Source organism: Corvus cornix, chromosome 2 (genome assembly GCF_000738735.6).
Source record: "Corvus cornix cornix isolate S_Up_H32 chromosome 2, ASM73873v5, whole genome shotgun sequence".
Taxonomy (NCBI): Eukaryota; Metazoa; Chordata; class Aves; order Passeriformes; family Corvidae; genus Corvus; species Corvus cornix.
The window spans coordinates 32646344-32668566 of NC_046333.1; the positions used below are offsets into that span (position 1 = coordinate 32646344).

General features: G+C 40.8%; 1 protein-coding gene across 2 annotated transcripts in view; it reads right to left on the bottom strand.

Annotated features, from left to right (window-relative positions):
- Nucleotides 1-8391: 8391 nt before the first annotated feature.
- The window catches only part of NPSR1 (neuropeptide S receptor 1), a 58316-nt gene continuing 44484 nt past the window's right edge, over nucleotides 8392-22223 (bottom strand). The window contains exons 6-9 of one of the 2 annotated variants that reach the window (XM_010398731.4): nucleotides 13820-13896; nucleotides 13050-13139; nucleotides 10751-10931; nucleotides 10441-10628 (exon numbers count right to left, since the gene is read on the bottom strand). In XM_010398731.4, coding sequence (XP_010397033.2) covers nucleotides 10535-10628; nucleotides 10751-10931; nucleotides 13050-13139; nucleotides 13820-13896 — 442 coding nt within the window. In that variant the 3' untranslated portion in view covers nucleotides 10441-10534. Of the gene's footprint in view, nucleotides 10629-10750; nucleotides 10932-13049; nucleotides 13140-13819; nucleotides 13897-22223 lie in introns of both variants that reach the window. The other variant, XM_039550255.1, reaches the window with a different exon arrangement.

Sequence of the window (22223 nt, forward strand, 5' to 3'; positions counted from 1 at the left end):
GCTCATGCTTTGTTGTTCCTTATTACTATCTCCAGTCCCTTTCTAGTCTTGGGCTTTGCAACAACAGCACCACTTTCTCTAGATAGAGGGGACATTCTTTCCCCCTTGGTGCCTAGTTTGGTGCTTGATTGTACTCACACACCTTTTGTATAGGACTAATTTACTGTGTCCTTGTTCTGCTTTTGTGAACACTCAGCCCTTATCTGTGTTTATCTGTTCGACATCTGCATAACTTAGCAGAAGTGATTTCCTTTATATTTTCAAATCACTGATAAGTATACTGAATCAGATCAATATGATATTTCTCCACTTTCTTTTTGATCTGCCTACAGGGTTCAGATTGCGTAATGCTTGGTAGCAAAGCAATTGCAAGAGCCCTGGGGAAAGGACTTTCAGTGGAAGGTCCTCAATGCCCTCTTTGCCTGCACAGTCCTGGCAGAGGGCACCTGCAGCCAGCCCTGCCTGTCCCCCACTAATCCCCCACATTTCCTCCTGTCCCTTGTCTGTATAGGAAGTGGAGCTGGAGGATTAGATGGAAAGGAGACCTCTGCCATCAGGGAGTGTGTGGGGTTTGCTCTGGATTTCAACACACTGCAACCTGGTGACAGGAGAATTTCTGATGCACTGTGAGGGATTTATGGTGCTGCAATGGGGTGGCAGGAGAAAGCCCTAAATGTGGGGGTTTGGTATGCCAAAATGTCAGGCTGCAGTTCTGATTGTAGCTGTGGTTTGTACTAAACAAACTTTCCTGATAGTCACTCTACTTGAAAAGTCTTTTTTTCTCCCGTCTGCTTTTCAGCAATGTTTTAAAGAACTTAAAAGCAGCTTTAGAGCAGAAGTGCCACTTCTGCCTCTGCTTGCAGGTATGCCACCTGAAATAGTATGAACCATAAATCACTTTAATAGATAACAACAGAAGCTTCACAAATCCTTGTGATTCGAACTTCAGAGGCAGCTAATGTAGCAATTCAGAAGAGGAAAACTGGGAAACTGCAGTCATATTTTGTGCTGCTGGCTGAAAAGATCATGAAATGAATTCAGCTAATCATACAAAGATTGTCAGTCAATAGAGCAGTGGTTCTGTGTTTAAACAGTTTAATGACTCCACTGGTGAATGTCCTGTAGCTTGATAATCATTTGTCTTTGACTTAATTATCTGAGTCATATTAGCTTTGTGAAGCAGAAATTGAGTGGTGGGTGGCTTTTATTACACCATAGAAATATTAAAATCAGGTTGCTATATTGTTAGTCTTAAATGAGAATATCTTGGCAGAGACAAGCACTTAGGACACTTTTACCCTGAAGCTCACCTTTTCCTTGAACAAACAGCAAAGCAATCAGGCATGCTGAGTCTTTTATCCAAAAGCTTTTACTTTACTAAAAAGACAGATGTCAGAGTCGGTGTGACTGTCGCCTAGACAGAAGGGTGGTACATGTGCAGAGGCAGTGTCTAAGGATGCAGCTGGGTGCAGCAGCATGCAGAGGTATCCAAACCGGCTCTGAATATGGAGTAGAATGACCTGGGTACTGTGGCCCCTGACTTTTTTCTGTAACCTCGTGCATGCACAAGAGTGTCATATGGAGGGCTATGCAAATGATGGGCTTGGGCATTGCTTTTGACTGTGAGTAAATATTTCCTGGGCTTTTTCCAGTCTGATTCCGTCTCTCTGCAGACTGGGGATCAGACTGCAGACACAAGTGCATGGTACAAATTACCCCACAGAAACCAGGGTTACCCCACAGTGCAAAGAGACAGTGAATCCCCAAACTCTCCGTGAGGAGAGTGATACCTGTGAAATACTCCAAGACCGCTTTTTAAACCCTGTCTATGACTTTTTCACAGTCTGAGGACAGGGTAGCACATTTTATTGAGTTTAAGGCTTTTTGCCTATTGGGACCTTTAAAGCACAGATTTTGTGCTGCTTAATCCCAGTTTGCAGTGGGAAGGTGTGAAATTCATCAGAATTCTGATCTTGACTGTGGAGAGGATTGTATTGTCCCTGAGACTGCCTGTAGTTCCTATAGGTGTGACTCTGAGCGTACTTGGTGATCCAAGAATTATGTCATACCACTGCCAAACCCATAAAAATATCAAGAACGTGTCTGAGGTTCATGCAATGATCCTGGAAAGAGTTGTGTCCCATAGTGTCATCAAATACATGTTTTTTCAAGACTGTTGGTATTCTATGATATTCCTGTCACTCCTGTCTAGTGTAATTTAAATCACCTGAATTTCATCAGGGTATTCTTTAAAGAAATAGGAATGACTTGTGAAATAGGAAGTGAGCATTATTTGTTTCACCACTCTGACACCATTTCAGTGGTTCCTCCCTTCCCATTTCTTAGTTGTTTTGTTAGATAATTCTGTGTCAGTGTGCACTATTTTTCTCCTAGCATTTTGCTTGGCCGACCTGAAAAAAAGTCTCTGCAGCCTGTTTTTTAAATGTCAGTTTGTTTTGAGGTGGCAGTTAAATCAGTTCAGTCCTGCCCGAAATAGTAAATGTAAACACATTAAGCAGGTCTTGTGCTCTTCCTGAACAGAGCCTGATCAACTCCTACTGAAACCAACAAAAAGAATCTTCCTGACTTGTGACAGGTCTGGGTTAATCAACCAGAAATATTTATTCATCACCCAACAGGCCTCCTCCAACAATGCAAACTGAAGTTCATGCTGCTTTATCTAAGAAAAGAAATTAAATTTATTAGATACTTTCAAAATATAGCAGCTTAATTGCCTTCAGGCTTTTGCAAAGTCTCCAGCTGGCTAGACTACTAATCTTTTGCAATTATTCTCATAATTATAAAATTAAAATTATGCCTGTTTTCTGATGATTGGTCATGGTTCAGAATGGCTCACACTTGCATTCCTCAATACATGGATGTAGGCCTGATGTAATGAACCCACCATATCTTCAATGAAAGGTGATAAAGACCTGCTGAGATACATAAACAGAGAGAACCTGGCTCCAAATAGTAAACAGGTTCAAACGTGTAGTGCTGGGTTCCCACCAGGCCCTTTCTGATATCTCACTGAGTTCCTGTGTGAGCCGTTATCAACAGCTTGCCTCTATATATTGTTAATTAGGTATCTCACCCACGGCTTTGGGATTTGAAACGAGCATTTACTGTAGTCATGCATTATGGTGTGTTGCAGTGATTCTTCTTGGCCAAGTAGTGCTCTTTAAGAAAATTTAGGCAGAACCATGTCCCCCACCTTGAATCAGGTTAGACTCATTTGCATGAAATTTCTCTTTTTTTCCCTTTTCATGAGAATGCAGACATTTCTCCCGACTCAACAAGAAACCCCAAACCACATGAAAATCTTGGTGTAGGAGGGAAGATAGGATGAGAGGGAGGGGAGGAGCTGCAGAGCGGTGTGAAGGCAGAGGCAGCTTGTCCTGGTTTTGGCTGAGATAAAGTTCATTTTTTCTAAGTAGATGGTAGATGTGGTTTAGATTTAGTATGAGAATAATGTTGATAACACATGGATGTTTTGGCTGTTGATGAGCAGTACTTACCCTAAGTCAAGGACTTCTCAGTGTCTCATGCTCGATAACTGAGCAGGTGCACAAGAAGTTGGGAGGGAGCACGGCCAGTGCAGCTGACCCCAACTGGCCAAAGAGATACTCCATACCACAGACTGTCATGCCCAGTATTTAAACTGAGGGAGCTATCCTGGACAGGATTACTGGTTATGGGGATGGAGTTTGACATTGGTCAGCAGATGGTGATCAACTCTATTGTGCATCACTTGTTTTTCTTGAGTGTTCTCTCTCTCTCCTTTTTTTTTTTTTCTTCCTTCTATTTACTACTATTATTATTATATTTTCCTTTGTTTCAATCATTAAACTATTCTTAGCCTACAAGTTTTACTTTTGACTCTCCTCCCTGTTCCACTGGGGCAGGGTGGTGGGGGAGTGAGTGATTGAGTGGCTGCTCAGTGTTTCGTTGCCAGCTGGGCTTAAATCACAGCACAGCTCCAGGGTGCTCCTCTGTGAGGGTCTTTTCCCTAGAATGGGGAGTCAGGAGATGAGTCTGAGGGGTTCAACACCACAGGGTGGATGCTGGACACCATGTGGGATTGATTGGAAGCCAGGAAATGTCTCTTTATTTCTAGTCCCAGGGCTTTTGGATCTGAGAAGATACATCAAGACCTTGCTTAAGCAGGTTCCTTAACCCTGTGACCAAGGTCGTGGTGGTGCTGAAGTGCCTCCCTTTTCCGTTTGATCCAGAAAATATTCTCAGCATGCAAAAAAGTTCAAAATCAGAGTTTTCTTAAAAATAATAATTTGCTGCAAGAGCAAGTATTGACGATAATTATTTCCAGATGACCCTACACCACATCCCACATTGCCAACCCATTCTTTGGGGGATGTTTCAGGAATTGTCAAGTGTTTGACGACATTTGACTTTCCTCTTTGAATTTTCTGACACCCACAGCATCTCATAAACACCACAATGCTGAGTCACATCTACATTGTTATTTTGGTGCCATATTAAAACTGAGCATGCTTCCTCCACCTACATCACATACATACAAATCAGTAATTGCCCTGTCTAGGCTTTTAAAAACTCTCTTGGAATAATCCTCCCAATGAGAAGTTTAAGCCATGGGGTCCAAATGGGACTTGGTGATATTTGGCTACTTGATCTCTTTTCACTCCCTAGAAGCTACATAAAGTGTCTTTTAGCTTTTAGCATGATCAAGGAGGTCTGCCTTCTCTTTAATTTTCTGTGTTAAGCATTTAAGGGACCCAAATCCTTTATGTTAAGGACACTTTATCAATTTACAGTTAAAAGCATTTTTCCCTTTGGCATTAGTGTTTCCTGCCCAGGAGGTTGAGTTCTGCCATCACTCCATACACAGCTTACACAATTTCAGGCTTTTAGTCACTTCTTTGTGAAACCATGAGCACATGTGAAGGTAGTAGAGTGGGAGCCCAGGTAGTGGTGAATGGATCCAGGTTGTCTTCAAGCCACCAGTGTAGCTGTGGGCTGCTGCTCCAACACAAGGTTGTCATGTGAGACCAAAGAGTGTGAGTGTCTTGGGCAAAGAGGAGGGAGGTTTATACTTCAAAGAGAACTGCTGGTATAACTCTGCGCTCATCAGTATTGATCTTAGCCTGAAAACCTGAACACAAGCAAAAAGGCCAGCTGCTACCTTGTACTTTCCTGAAACCTGTGATGTGAATTGGCAGGGCAGCAATGAAGAGAGCATGGAGCATGTTCATGCCTGAAATTTCATTGGCTTTTCCAGATCTCTCAGCTTGACTTAAGAAGATGATATCTCTCCAGATAGAAGTGCCCTTTGATACTATTTATATTAGGTCTCCTCTCTGCACCATTACAGAGGTATGGCCATTAGCAAGATCCAAAATGAGAGGAACAGCTCCTGGCCCCCTTGAAAAGCCTGTAGAGAAAGCCTTGCCTTGCCTTGCTTTGGATTTAGATCTCAATAAACAACCATAGCAGAAACTAGAAGGGTTCTCTGATAACCAAAAGCTTGTTCCTGACCCATGCAACAAGGTCTGGGTGAACTGATCATTGTATTAGATGAATTTTTTCAAATTTATTCATAGTGAGAGTATTCCAGGGGGCAGGGTTTGCTGCAGACTTACCATGCTTTTAAGTAGTTTTTTCCCTTTTCCTCCTTTTCCTACTGACATTATTGTCTTAACAGACAGCAGAAATACCCCTTTTTAGCTTTCCATTTTACTAGCCCCAACTAACCAAAATCTCATATTGTTCTTTTACATGTTTCCTCTTTTTCTTGTTCAACACAGAGTGGTCTCAACAGAGAGCAATGGTGACACTTGCACAATCGTAGCTCTTCTGACAAATGTTTCACCAGATACCTGTGGAGATCATATTAGCCCCCTGACTCCACTGGCTATGGTGGTGTCAGTAACCAGGCATCCTCTGGCTGAGGATGCTCAAGGCTTCCTTCTCTTCAGACATTTCCAGCTGATGAGTTCCCAGTTCATAACAGAATTTCTCCTAATTGATGTAATTGATTACTAACACACTGTGTTGTACTTATCACATTTCTGCTATCTGGGTCCTGAAGATCATCTTTATGTGTGATGCCTCAGACTCTTTCATTTTTACTGAGTTTATTAAAGTTGCTGAATTTTAACCTGTTTTCATTTGCCTTGCTTGAAACTAAATCAACAGCTAATTATGTACCACTATAACCAGCTCAGTGTAAGGAATTAGTGATGTCTATTTGCAAATTCATGCATATGTTTGTATGCCTAACCCTTTACCCCCATATTTTATGCATACTCAGAAAAAGATGCCATCAAAAGATTATCTAATGAGCCATTCAGCTATAATGCTTATCTAAATTAAACACTGCGTAAAATAAATTAGTTTGCTAAAGAAATGAATTATATTTTACCTTTCACTAAAAATTGCATTTACTCCACAAATTAATCACGTTTCTTAAGGCTGATGAATAAACTAAAATCTCTGCTCCTGTAAGCACCAAGGCGCTGTGTTGGAAGGTACAGACAGATAGCTTCTATGCCAATTTATCTTTATTTGTGGGATGATTCCTCTCTTGACAAAAGGCACTTGTGCCCACAGCATATATGTATAGTGTTATGTATATTTTTAGTGTACTTTCTACAATTTCTTTCTTTTGTTGTTCTGTTTCCATCAAGTATTTCTGAAAAGTACATGCAGTGCTTGTGAGGGGTAAAGTGAAGTGGCAGGTAGTGTGATGCCTTCTGGGTTCTTGCCTGAAGCATATCTGCATAAACAGTGAATTAGGACTTCTGAAGGGACACTGAACTTGAGGCATCTTATCAGCAAGCATATTCCTTGTAAAGAGAGCCAAGAGACTCAGTTATCTTGGCTCAGAATTACCCCAAAGTGCTCATATCTTGAGAAATTCTTTGCCAGTGTTGCAGGAGGTTCAGTTGGGTTATTTTTCCTTTGTTTTTCATAGAGGCCTGTGATTTGAGAGAGGATTTTCCTGATTTCCTGCATCTTGTATTGTCAAGAAAATATGTAATCTGAATATACATAAAGCTTTCTGGTATTCAGATGCCAGGGCTTGAGCTAAAGTAGGTGTTAGACTTGCTTTTACTTCTGCTTATATGTCTTTAGAGACTGATATTAGTAGAGGTCTGGTGCTTGCAATAGCTTTTACTCCAAAAGGACGTTTTGTAAGTCCACTTCCATAATGACATGTGCCTGATTCCCACTAAAACAATTAATATTTAAATGCTTAGGTAACTTGTAGAGTATGGACCTTTATTCATTCATGCCTCACAAAATTTGGAGATGTGTAAGAAAAAAAATTTTTTGCTTCTTTGTGGAAGTCAAATCATCTCAAAAAGTTCAGTTGTTTTCCATGAAAAATATCTTTCAAAAAGAGCTGCAAAACCAGAACAACAAAGCAGAGGCTACATTTTTTTTTTCTTGGACTGCTAATGTCTGCACCTCTAAGCACTGGGTTGGCAGTGTGCAGGAGGGTGCAACATGTTTCTAGGTAGACTTTGGCTTTGATGTTCTTCAATGGTCATAATGGGCAACGCTGAATTTTGCTGCCTTGCATTAGCTTTTTCAAAGCAAAAACAAAAAGAGGAGACAGAAATTTCCAAGGCAAAAGCAAGTCGAAAGACAAAATACTGCTTTACACTTTTAGCAAGAGATGGAAATCTGGTGTAAGAGAATTGAACTTTAAATTACATCAAAAATATCCGAAAGAGATTTAAATAGCTTTCTCATTCAGATTTAATTTGAAACTTGCACAGAAAGCATACATTTTCTATTTTTTTGGATTAACGTTTGTTTGAAAAGTATCCTAGTCCCATACTGTTTGATGTGACTTCTCTGAGGGATGAGTATCTGATTTTCCATGCTTCTTGGGAGTCTACAATCATATAGGACTTTATGATCATACAAGAATTTATGTCCTAGCAGTCATGCATATAAATATTTCTGGTGGCCGTGGGAATGTCAGAAGGATCTCACAGATGCCTCTTGAAGTGTTAAAGCTGTTGAAAACCAGAGCTCCTCCTGGGCTGTCATGGACAAACCAGCTGGGTGCCCTCTTCTTGTTGTGTTCAGACTCCCTCTCTGGGCAATCAGACCTTGACACTGACTTTTGCTGCCTCCTCCTAAGCATGGGGTCTGTCAGAACAACTCTGGCCCCATTAAGCTGCTAAACAGTCAGCAGATGTAGAGCGAGTTGCAGACATGGAATAAGAAACCTGCTGGAGACAGATGAAATTCCCTAAATCTCTCTCCTTAGAGACAAAGGAGGACCATGCAAATGTTTCCCAGACTAATTGAAAAATTCAGCTTTACAACAGAAGATGTGTAGAATAGAAAAAGTAATAAAATGGCATCTCCTGCACAGTAAGAAAGCAGCACAGAAAATAAGATAAATTATTTATTCCTGTATTTAACCATTTGGAAGGGATGCAGACAAAAGCAGTGTGAGGCCATTTAAACTGAAAGATTCTGATATGAGGAAAGGCATCACAATCATGTCCACAGGAAAAATGATAAGAACAACTTGTAAATGGTACATAGTACAATAACAGATGAAACAAAAAGCTGTTTCCTTGAAAATAAATGGATGATGACTTTATTTCAGTCCAGAGTCCTACATTAACTCATGCATATGCTTAATTTAGATGGAATGGGATAATTCATGTGGTGACCCCAGTGAATATTATGTAAATTTTAGTGGGATTGAGTCATATTACATTTGCAAATCAAAGTGCTGCTCAGAAATGTTCTCTGATTTCCGGGTATTAAGTCTACAAACTCCATTAATTTTTCAAAAGTAGGTAGCCAGTGTGCATGTATCAGATGAGAAAGTTAAAATACACAATCTGTGAAGCTTAAACCAAGGAGTCCAATTTTAGGAAAGTTATTACATGCCCATGGGAAAAAATAGTCTAGTTCTTACATACAGTCTATCCGAGGTCGCTGCTACACAGGCTTCTGCAGATTCATAGTTTTAATTAGTCAGTAGCAAAATTTAGACATGGAGTCTAAACAACAGAACTTCATGGTAATAAAAAGAGATACCTTATTTATTTTCCTGAGAGCATAAAGCCCCATGATTTTATATATCTCCTACTTAGGAAAAAGTATTTTTGTGATATAGGCAATTATAAATAACTTTTATTCAGTTCTTGCTTTACAGGGAACAAACTCATTGCAAAAGATCATAATAATAAAAGCCCCTTTTTAAACTGAGTCTGCTTAAGTAAGAATAATTTTTTCACCAAGAGGAAACAAACTCACTTGCCCTACAGCTGGTTAGAGTGCATTTTTAATACAAACACTTCAAGCTCCCTTGTCGTAAAACGAACATTGAAGTTAATGTCACCCCCCCACCTGCATGAGAAATTTTTCCTTACATTTGGGAATAATGTGGCAGGAGGATGCCCAGAGAGCTGGGGAAAGGGGAAGCCCAGCTGCCTGGGCACTCTGCAGCAAAGCTCTACTGGACCTTCGGTGCTCTGTGAAACCTACAATGAAACCTATATGACTGGACTATCAACAGATATTTTTTTCTGAATGTAATTTGAGCTCTATTGTTTAATTTCAGTCTTTTTCCAACTCTGAGTTTGTGCAAAGATGTATATGGTTCCCTGCATGATTTAAGTGACAGGGATGATTTACAGGGGGCACAGGATAGGGAAATGCTGCCTTGTGGGTGGTGAGATAGATCTGCACTGGCTAAGGGCCATGCATGGCAGCTCCCCATAGGATCCTGAAGAGGTTGCTCAGGGCCTTTGCCACAGCAGCATGGAAGAATCTGCACATGGGATGCACCATGGGGTCTGGGAGGGGCTGGTGAACCATTCACTAGTAGCCTAGAAATAAATGGCTGTGTCAAGTGTGAGTCCTGCTGGGACACTGGGGTGCCACTGATGTGCCAAGGCAGAACAGCAGGGAAATATCACACTGGAAAGGGAGGAAGAGCTACAGGGACAATGCAGCTGGTGTGAGCTGAGAAGGTGGGCTAGGTGATATGGCAGGCAGCATCCCAGCCCTTCATTCTCCTCTTCTCTGGCTACATCTCTGTAAGTGGCTCTGTATGAAGCACAGATATAATTACATAGAGTGACAATGGTGTCTTCTCATTGGAAAAGTGCCTGTGTTTGCATTTTAACTGGGGTCCTTGCTCTGTAATTACTTGTAAACACTCTATCAGTTATATGAGCCAGATGGTACAGTAGATGGCTTTTAGTGACTCCTGAAAAATAGAAAAGACTCTTACTAGACACCATTTACAATTATTTTTGCTGTTTGGAGCACATAGATTACAGCTTGCTTTAAACAGAGGGTCAAGAGGAAGCCTCGCAACAGAGGCATGCAAACCCCCATGCTGAGCTTGGCACTGGCAGTGTGCAATTGATGAAGCTGCAGTGCCCATCCAAAATATATGTGCTATAGGGTGCACAAGAGCTCTTGCCATTCAGTGCCCATCCACTTCACCTGTTGGGGACCTCTGTTTTCCTCTGTCCAGGTGCCACTGTGGCTTTGCAGAGCATTGTCTGTGCTAGATGTATTCTGGTTTGGACAGGACCTGCATCTCCTGCCTTCCATCGCTCCTGTCCCGGAAAGTTCCCCCCAGCCTTTGAGCTCTTCTTTCCCTACAAAAAATAAAGAATGGTCAGAATTAAAGGAGTCAAAAATAGTTAATCAGTTTAGGGACTGTGTTTATGTGTTCCCTCCCTTCTTAGGGGTAGTTAGAGTGACAGTAAAGGAGCAATACTCGAAAGGGGGGCAGAGGCTGTTGCTGAAGAAGCAGTAGATGAGGGGGTTGATGGCACTGTTCAAGGCTGGCAGGTTCTGAATAATCACAGATGCGTAGAAGCGCTCTTTGGTCTCAGGGAGTATGTTGAAGTTGTCCAGGATATCAAAAAGAAAGTAAGGGCTCCAACAGAGAACAAATGCTGCAGAAGAGACAGAGAGAGGAAGAGCTTGACATTGGATAGTTTAGCAATTTAGGGAGGTAATTACACACTCTTGGAGAGACTGTCATAACACATAAATATCTGTTCATACAAAAAAAAGCCCCTCTCTCCAATCAAGATCTTATTTAAGAGAATAGTTATTAGATTGTGCTTTTATTTGTGTTTATTTTTATTTTAATGCCTATAAAATATATTACGTGTGTTTCTCTAAGTGTTTAGAGTGCTCCCTCTAGACATATTGAGACACTTCTGAACACTACACAACACATAAAGGGTAAATAGGTAGCCAGTTAAAGCATCATCAGTTATAGCGAAGTGCTCTTTTAATGGTCCCTGGAGTGAGCAGCCAATCTAAATGTACACACAGCCAAAATGCCATTCCGTGACAGCGCTGCCTGTCACAGCCACCTATTAAAATAAGGTTTTCAGACACCCAGGAGCAAGGAATGACACTCCTTCACACTGCATTACTGCAAACTAACATGACATTTGGCATGCTAGCTGAAGGTGCTGTGTACATGGAGTGTGCAGGAAGATTCTCCTAATTTCCTGTTCTGCCATTTGAGAGATGAATTTGAGGAAGCGAAAAGACGACTGTACTGCTCATAGCCTCTGCTTTTGTTCAGAGGTGATAGGGAAAAAAAGGCCACAGATCTAGCTTTATTTGCAGGCATAGGGAATTAATCCGTCCCTCACAAATTTCTATGCCGTCTCTTCTCACAAAAGCTTTTGATTCAGGATTTACATAGAAATGTTGAGACAGGCAGTTCACTCAACTAAGCTATAAATACCTGGGTTGCAAACATATAGGTAATTGTGAAATGAGACACATGATCGCATCCTGACTCAGGTGAGACAGCAGAATGACCTTGTGCCCGCTTTCTTGTCACATTAATCAGAATTTCTTTGCTGGCAGTCAGCTGAGTGCTCACTGAAAATGCAAGGAAGAGTTAAGCTCCCCTCCCGTTTTCTAAAACAACCGAACAGGAGGTGTCTATGCACAGATATATGCAAAACAGCAATACACAGTGTCAGTGTAGATCATAGTACTGACTACGCAGAACTTTAGGTGGCTTTAAAAAAATCCATAGATGTTAGGTGTCAATCTGTTTGTACATCAAGAGATGCTGGGTGCCTAACATCGTCAAGGTCTGCTGAAATACTGAGCATCCATGCCCACTCTCAGCAGCTGATGGCCTTGCAATAGTAGCTGTGTCTGGCAAAAGCATTCTCTGACTGCCATGCAGAAAATTTCAGACATGGAGAAGCTGCTCTTGGGCTTATGAGCCGTATGAATCACACTGGCCTCTCTCACATGTGCAGATGCTAGCACTAGACAGTGAGCTAAGCTACTCAAGTGGCTGTTCTCACAATATTCTCCAATCTGAATTTTGCATAGTGTTGGAAAGAGGAGCAATCTCTATTTCAGTGTCAAGGGATGACTGTCAGCCCTTGGGAGTAAACAGCTTCGGTTCCTTTCCTGCATGTCTCTGGCAGCTAATCACAGGCCCTGTGTGATGCTGCCCTTATTTACTGAGATAGAATATCAGCCTCCTAATTGCATCACAATAATGTCATTTCCCTGGGAGACAGAGAACACCTGCACTAAGTAATCTGCTGCCCAGTTGGGAAAGGAGAGCTCATTCCTTTCATCTTAACAGGCAACACACCTGTGACATCAAATGCAATTGCTGCACATCTGACCTCTTCTCTCCCTTGCACCACCCCAGCAGCTCACATGTTGTACAGTGTCTCTAAGCCTAAAAGACAACTCAGTTGCCAAATCTTTCAGCAGTCTGGATGGGAAAGAGATGACTCCTTCCTTTTTTCCTTTTAGACATTGACTCTTTAATGTCTTTATGCACACAAGGGGCTGTGCACCCAATTTCATTTAAGGCTTATGTCAGATGCCTAAAATAGGAGTGTATCAGCTAGAAGAGAGAGGAAGGACAAGATCAGAAGGCAAGATAGGTGTCTAAGTAAAGCTCCTTCTCCAAGCCATCTACTTTGTCTGCTGATGATAGAGATTGCTGAGGAAAAGCAGCTTCCTAATGCCAGCATCCTCCCTAGCTACCAGCTGTGGGGCTTTTCACTTACCAAGGATAATTACAATGCTGTATTTGATCGCTTTCACTTTCGCCCTGGATATGAACCCACGCCTGGTGTAGCCAGTGGAGGTTTTGCCACCTGGGAAAAGAACAGTTCAGCTAGTGAAAGAATAGGACTGGTGTGTGGATGTGTCAGTGTACCTTGACAGGCAGGACAGGAATACACAGCCCCATCTTCCCCTGGTGTCAGTCAGGATCTCAGTATTTCCTGAAATTTGGACACTTGCAAGTCTGCTTAAGTTGAACAATCAAAACCTGAGCCACCCAAAATAAAAAGGGGAAATGTAAGCAGAGTAGGTCTTCCTGAAGCATTGAGGCATGTATAGCCCTGGGATGGAACACTCAGATAATTTCAGAGCTTTCTGTGGCCAGGAGTTTCTGATCTTGAGCAAAATTCAAACTTGCAAGGACATGTGAAAACTCAGAAAAAGTGTTGCTTAGTATATGCTAGAAAAAAAACTATTCTGGAAGTGGACAAAGTTCTAGGAACAGGAATTCTAACCTCTAGAATAAGTAGTTTTTACTTTTTGTTCGTTTTCTCACAGATGTTTCCTATTGTGTCTCTAAAGAGAATTTAGTGTCAAAGGAAAGAAGGTAAATAATGTAGAAATGAGTTATGAATCAACATATACAGAAACCCCATTCCCAGTGCAGTGGTGGGGGCCCTATGTGACACTGCATGTCCAAGCACCCCCAGATTTGTGGGAATCAGCCAGAATTGAATCGTGAGGCTGGAGTCATGGGTGTGCTGAGACTCACCAGGACAGCTGGATATGATGACAGCCTGAGCTTTGCTCTTCACCCAGATGGTTCGAATCACAATTGAGTAGATGACGCTGCAGAAGGGGAAGAGTTGCTGGTATTAGGCACAATAAATGGAACAGACATCCTGGTCATTTGTGCTGTAAGAGCACACTCATCTATGTGTAAGGAGTTCACAGAGATGATGGGACTGCATAGGAATAATAATAGTAAATGACAATAATAATAATAATAATAATAGTAATAATAAATATGATATGACTCTCCCACAGTATTTTTCAGAAGCAGATCTGAAGACTTTTCACCATGGAAGTCCTTATGGTTGTCTGGCTTTGTAGATGTCAAATCTGAGGCTCAGAGGAATGCAGTGATTTGGCCAAAAATCTCGCAGGCAAGAGCTCATTGGTGATTTTGAGCTAGCCAAAGCCAAATCCATCTGAGTATCAGCCCCGGAACACCAGCTCTGATGAGGGAAGCAAGGGAGGGACCTGGTTTTGCAGTATATGCACTTCTATTTTGCTGCTACATTGTGGGTATGAAGCTCGTGAATAAAATTTCACCCTGGGGAATTTGATGAGGGCAGGATCCATGAGAAATGCAAATAAATACAGCAGTGCTCAGTTTTGGGTCTCAGGGTCCTGTGGTGGCAATCAAGAGGACAGAAGTGTCAGATAAATGGGAAGAATTAGATGATTCAAAACCAGTTCCACCACAATTTGCGTATTTAGGGAGGTTTATATACTTTCAGTATGAAAGATAAAAACTGCCCTAGTACACAATGACCTTGTATAGTTATTATCTTTCCCTATGCAGTAACCAGTCTGGTCTTCTATTGATTTAATATAGAATAGGTAAAAATAATTAGTTCAGGCTGAAGAGCTATTGGAACCCATGTTCTTCTTGATGATGTTAATTGCCATAAACCTTAGTGGTCCTTATGTGAAAAAGGTGCAATGAAGGACGTAATTTCAGGGTGTTTTATAGAGGCAAAAATGTATCTTACTGTTATGTGGCTTATTTTTGTTATCAGAAGAGGCATTATTCTTATTAGAACTTTCAGACTGGTATACGAGTCTTTCCTACAGCACCCTCAACTGTTGACGCGCTTGCAAAGGCAGTATTTGTGCTCAAAAAGCTGTGGAGGTTTGGAGGTTTCCTTTCCGTGGAAGTTTGAGCCATCTGGTTTCCAGGCTTAGTAGGTGAGAGCTGTAAATTCAACGTGCAGTCAGGGCTGTGCAGCAGAGCCGTAGCATCCTTGCCCAGTGAGGGGTTTGCATGCATCTGCCGTGGACTACAATTTGCTCTCCTTAATCCCTTCAAAAGTCCAGCTTGGCTCCCAGCTGATTTAAGCATTTTCCTTTTATCTCCTGGCTTTTCAAGAGCCTGTTTATTTAACAGCTCATACACTTGAGAGTTTCTCTGTATCTTTACAGACAATGGTGGAAAATTTACGTATCATTTCACCTTTGATTATTCCAATGAATCAGAATGTATTATAATGATAATTGTTGTCATCTCAAAAAAAATTCCAGCCGGCTCTTAAAAGCCCTATTTCTATTTTCTTCCTATCCTGCCAGCTCTAGCCTGACCTCTTTATTTGCAATTGAAAGTGTCCTCTCTGGTGCAGATTTTCCTTTGTCCACCAGGACATATTCATAGTTCCTTAAGCATCAGGATAAAGGAGTCTAACTCTGTAGTCAAAATATTCAGACTCCTTACTTTCAGCCAAATGCCATAAGGATTGAATTATGAAGCCAGGCTTCTCACTTGCTTTCCCTTTGACCCCAGAATTCCTGCCCTCTTGGCTGCAGAGTCTGGTAGCGGCATGTCTTTTGCCAGATACAGTTACAGCATCTGTCTTCTTCGTTGGCATTTCACATATGAGATTACATGCTGATTCATTTGAAACCTTAATTTTTAGAACTCCAGAGGAAAGTTGAATTCTTGTTTTCATCCAGCATCTTATAAAGTACCGCCAACATAGTGGATCTGTGTGGGTGTTTTTGCCTCTGTTCACCTTTCGTTTCTGTGTAGCTGAAGCCACTGGAGCCTTCCTTATCAGGAGTGGACCGGAGGTGGTGTAAAGCTGCTCAGGGTGGATGTCAGGAAAGACGAGTCACTTGTCATGCTTGGTAAACTTCTGAGCAAATCTTGTGCCAGCCACAGTTATTCATTTATGATTTGATCTCTCTGGGACTCCAGTTCATAGTAGTGCCTAAGCTGGTTTTTTTTCCCCCAGCAATGGTGGCATGCAGCAAAGAAACTGGAATTTCCAGAAACGTGTCTCCTAAAGCATGGGATCATAGCAGGCAACTACATGTGTGTTTCAAAGCCACAAAAGTAAAAGGAGGGCGCTTATGGAAGAGAAGTATTTTTCTTACAAGGGAAAATAAGCCTTTTTACAGAATATATTTGTAGCTCCTTTCCTTCTTGGGAAAGGCGGCTGGAGGAGGATGAAGAGGTTGGTCAAATCTCAAAGAAATTCTCACTAGAAAAATAAAGTGGCAGATGAGAAAAGAGTAGCAGGGAACAGATGACAAACCGGTATTCAGAGGAGTGTTTGGCAATACTCTGCACCATTCCAACCATATCCTAATCTCTGTTCCCTTCCTCTGGATGTTGAACTGCTCAGCCTTCACTGTATTATATAATTATATGTAATTATATAATGCCGAGGTGTAAAAGCACATGGTACACATTGCCACAAACCTCTTTTTCCAACCCATGTAGTATGCCTGCATGCTGTTTGCCCTTGTCTCCACTGAAAGCACTGGGAGATGGGATGTGCAGTTCTTTAGGTCCAGATGCTGTCAGGCTTCTTTGTGTCTGTAAGTGCGGTGGAAAAGTCAAAGCTGGATGAAAAACTCATCCAAGCCATTCTGAAAAGTAGCTGCTCAGGCTTTGAAGACTGCAGGATAGAAAGGACATGCTTTTGATCTGAAAATGTGATGATTTTTCTAACCCTGATAAAACGCATATCTCGAGATATGGAAAACACAAAAATATGGCTCACATTATGGATGTATCTCAGAAATTAAACTCTTTGCATCTCCAAAAACAATTTAGCTTGATCCAGATTCTAAAGAATTAAGAGGCATGTTCATCATAACCTGATGTTAGTTAATGGTGTTGTTTAATATGCCTCATTGGTAATTACAGCACTTTTTATCCATGTAAATACGTAACTCATGGTTAGTCATACAAATGCAACTGTGAATAATCCCACCCCATCTTTAATTTTAATTCATAGACCACTTTTTTTTTTTTTTAATAAACTTTGTTCTGGTAAATCTATGTATTGATATTAACAATCATAAGCATTATTGATCTGCCCACTCTTTAAATACCGATTTTTTTTAAAGTAAATAATTGCAGTATGACAGCATCCTCAGTATTTTCTAGTAAAAGGAGTGGCAAAAGTGCACTTAAGCTCCCCGTTCTATTTATCATCCTATTGTTCCTTATAAATTATCTGTGCAAAGTGATGCATCTGCTTTGTTTTATGGTAGCTAATTTACAGCACTATTTGTCTAAAGAGAAAAGTAACCTCATCTGAACAAACCACTGCAGGCACGTGTAATGGGTAAGTGAAGAGATGGGCAGATATTAGAACATATGTGGAAAATCTAAGGTTTTTATTTAGAAATGGAAATCGCAGGCAAAAATGAATGGGCTCACTGAATCTAGTTCAAAAAATGACCTTTAGTATTTTTATTAATGGTATTTCCAGTCCCTTTATTTGATTTAATTCAGAGAAATACCTTTTATTTAATCTATTTTTTATTTCATTGCAATGCCTTGGGTTTAATTCCATATTTTTCCTTTTAGCTGATTCTGTTTTTTTTCTCGTCTAATTATTTTTCAGCTGCTCCAAAGCAAATGTTCTCTTTGGAGTTTAGATTTTAAACAGCAGATGGATATCTTTTCCCTCTGTGTTTCAAGAGGAGCTTTAGCAATTTTTTTTTAAAACATGAGTTTACAATTATATTAGGTAAATGTCTATGTATTATATTTATAATGTTAAAATATAAAAAATATATTTAGCAATCATGAATAACAGCTAAAAGACTCTGAATTTCTGGATACTCAAGTGCCAGAAAATAATTATGTTTTGGCACAGAGCAGCAATGCAGAATAGAAACCCAGTAGGTCTTCTGTCTCCCCATCACAGGTTCTGAGGGGCCCAAGTGCAAATATTTACAGGAGAGCAGTGTGTAATCTTGATTTGACCCATATTTAACCTCTGTTCAGCAGTGCCCCAGAGGTTTTCAACCATCACAGATACCATTTGAGCTTTGCTTGGGATATTTCGGCGTAGGAGAAAAGGCTTTGGTTATAGCTGATGACACTTGTCCCAGAAGAGGAGAGAACTAATTACTGCAGGTTCCCTAATTACTTTTTATGAGTTTTCTGGGGTTTAGTCAGTTTATAATATCAGCTGCAGAAGAAGTGGTAGAATAATGTAAATAAGAGGGAACAGGTCCAATTTTTAAGCACTGTAAAGAAATACTTGACTCAGAATCTGTGGCCCTTCCTGTACTACACTGAGACAGTGGGGACAAGGGAAGTTTTACTATGAAAAGAACAAATATTCTCCACTTTTTTCAGCTCTCAAAGATATCCACACACTTGGATTAAAAATACAAATCATAGCTTTACTTTTTCTTTTCATCATTCGGTTCTTGTTCATTGGTATTATAATCAGATAAAAAAACTTGCTGAAAAACCACAAGCTCTTTGATAACTGATTGCTGATTCTCTAGTTGTGAAGAAGTGGTAGGAATAGACCTCAGAAGTATTAAAATCTTTCAGGTTTTTGCAGTTTTCTTAATAAATTACCTTTCTATATATACATTTTTTTAAAAAGCGGGGTGGGGAGGTAGAGAATGGTGTTTTCTTCTGGTTCATGTTTTGGCTTGGAATCTATAGAGTTTGCTCACACCGCATCTGGGGGTTTAGCCTGTTAGTGGAAGGGTTTTCCAGAGTAAGCATAAGGTTATCAGCTAAATAATTCATTCCATGGGCTGCAGTGTTATGAATAACACAACTCCTGCAAGTTGGTTGAAGGCTGTCAGGAACATGTGAAGTCAGCTCCACTGAGAGAGCTGAGGGATGGATGAGAGAAGCTTAAAAGATGATGGTGTCTGGACTGTAACAAGTGAAAACAGCTCAGCCAAAGCAGCATATCTAGTGTGGAATTAAGTCCTGCACCTGAAAAGTAAGATTTTATCCTTTGTACGCACTTCAGATGAGCAGCACCAGAAAAAGTGCTGTCATCAGTGAACTGCTTTGCTCTAGAGGTTAGGTTTTCAGCAGATTCAGGCAGCAGAACTAATTAAGAATTAACTCCGCCAGCCAGTGTCCCACATTGCGTCAGACACCTGCCAGGCAGCTAAATCAGAGTGCTTCAGCAGAGAAAATAAAGTAGCTGCGCAAACAATATGAATTCTTGAAGAAAAGGTTTTATTTTTTTCCCTGTGTGCATCCTGCCTTGCTTCCTCACTAAGTGTGGCATATGCCTTGGCTTCTGCTTATATGTATTCACGGCTTCTTCTACTGATCCTTGGCTTTTCAGTTGCACATTTATGGATCTTCTCTCCATTGTTATGCTGTGGCATTTTTTGAATAACATCTTTGGCTAAAGGTCATTAAATTAAAAAAAAAAATCACAAAATGCCTTCCTACATTTATTAAATATTGCCTTTCATTTTTATAAATAATCTCTTGACAGAGTAACCCACGACTGGGATGTACGTGATCTCTCTCACCCTCATGAAATAGCATCTCACTTGTCATCAAACCTCCTGGGCATCTGAAAGTATTGGGTGGAACAAAACTTTTACAGAGAAACTGAGTCCCTGGAGATGTTAACAGACATTCCTGCTGTTCTTGAGCCACAAACTGCTTACCAGAGTATTTGTACGCTGCAGCCACATCAGGTGGATTAGCTTTAAACTCCTGGACTGCCAATAACTTTTAAAGAAACAGATGTCACACCTTCAGGCTGTGTTGACAGATGTTTTACAGATACATCAGCTGGGAAGCTGCAACCTTCACTTTTATGCTTGAGACTTAAAAAAGGTGTTCTAAAAAATAGCCATTTCCTTCCAAATTGCATGGCATTTTTTCATAATGTCTCTGCTGACTTGCCCTGATGCTAATCCTCTTTTTCTGTGGTTTTAGACAATCCTCCCTGTTCTGAAGAAAATAGTATCACTGACAACTAGAAGTAAATCAGCAGAAATCCTTCCCTGCACCACTCCCTTTCCTTCTTTCCAGTGCCAGACACCACTTTGGACCTGTCAAAAATCTGACTTCTTCTGGCAAGGACACAGGAGCATTTGTGTTAATAAACAGTGAAACCAGGAAAGTTTCTGGGTAGGTGACGGACACTGTGCTGCTCCTGGCTCCAAAGCCAGTTCCTGTCCTGCCATAAACTTCTTGTGTAAAAGTTGCTTAAGGTTAAAGCCACAAAAATTTTAGGATGTTTTATTCATGTCTCAGATGTCAGGGCAATCACATGAAATGCCAGTTTCACTGCCTTTCTCTTTCCCCTCATGTCTTCATCACCTTCTTGCTTCTGGGGATCTACCGTGAAGCAAATCACAGAGCTGATCTGGTTTGAATATCTTTCTTTGGCAGGGAGGAGGGGAGCATAATGTCAACAGCTCTGAAACATTTATTGCTATGTAGCTTCCCTTTTCTTGCCAGACAAGTATAGATGGTGTGTAAAAGGAGTGGCTGGTCTGTAATAGAAACCATGCAAATCTGTATGTTTGAGTGTGAAAGAGATGTTTCACACACCTATGGAATGACTGTAACTGGGCAGTCTGTGGGGTTTTATTTCCTAGAACACTTAAGATGCTGGCTAGAATTTCCCAACTGCTACCTATTTGAGAAAGCTCATAAAAGAGACCCTTTCACAGTAACAGCCAGCCTCAAAGTTTTCTAGTGCCATTTTTTTTCACCGTTAAATTGCTTTTTGTCCGTGCAGTGTATGTTTATTGCTTTTGCTGCTGGGCTGCAGATCTACCCACATTTTTATTTACGTATTACCAAGAATATTTTTTTTTGTATATTGAAAACTAGGCTGGCTTTCAGAGACAGAGAAATGATCCTACCTAGGAAGAGCCATTGGACAACTTGGGAGTAGTTTTCCCTCTCTTGCCATTGTGCCATCGTGTCCTTTCTTTAAGAAGAACATTCTTGATTTTTTTTTTTATTATGTCCATGCAATCTAGCACAAAAATGGAAGGTTTAGCAAACTGACATGTTGTGAGCAAAGTGTAAAAATCATCCCTTTTCTCAGGGAGCAACACTGGTCCATTTTGAGTCCATATCAAAAAGTCATCTAGATGAGTTCAAGAACCACATGGTTTTGATTCTATCAGAGATTGACTTGTTACCATTAGAAGATGCAGAACTTGATCTCTGTGATAAAACAGTAATAAACTTCCAGGCATTTATTTAGATTATGTAGTCAGTCCTGTCATCATCTAGAAAAGATCAGCCTCTGCACACCACACTCTCACCCAGGGTACTAATAAGCAGGAAGCTAAGTGAGACTCCTGGCTCGTAACTTGTTGGAAAAGCAGATGGACCAAGAGATAAATCCAAGGCACACTGCAAACTTAGTTCCCCTCTCAGAGTCCAAGCAGCCCGTCACCAAATTACGGGGGGAAAAAGAAGTCCCAGCAAGTCTTTCTTGCTGCTAACAAGAAGAGATGGACACAAAGAAATACAATTGTAACCTTGCTAGTGAAAGAGAAAAAAAGGGAAAGAAAAATGAAGGCTTGAAGAAATGTTATTGCCACTGGCAGCACTTTGAGGCAGTTAAGGAGCCTCACTCCCCTTCCACATCTGATTTTGACTGCTCTTTTGCATTGGTGGCTCCTCGTGGCTAGTTAACTTCTGTTTAATGGAGCTAATGGCAGTGCCCTGGAGGGAGGCGATAAACTTTACTGATCACGAAGCACAGTCTGCAGTATTGGTTGACCTCAGTTTAATACAGGTTCTGCAGATTGTCTTTGGGATTAGGGGCAAATCAGGCTCAAATATCTGCAGCTTAGGTTTCCTGTTACAAAACAGGAAGAATTACATTTGTTCATATTTTAGGAGTGGTTGGCAGCTTCCATGCTTGGAGATTTCTTTCCAGTCCTGGTGAAGGAACACTTGTCGAGTACTGTGAAGCTTGAGAGCACTTCAAGTTAATTTTAGTTTAATTAGCGCTAAGTGTAGTTTCCTGTTCTTCTATTAAAATTATCTTTTGTAATAATGGATAAATATTCATACTGGGTTTATAAAAATATCTTTCAAGCCTGAAGCTGTGGAGATAAGTGGACACACTTAGAGATTCAGAGAAAGTGTTTCTGGCAGTTAATACCACACGGAGAACACCCAG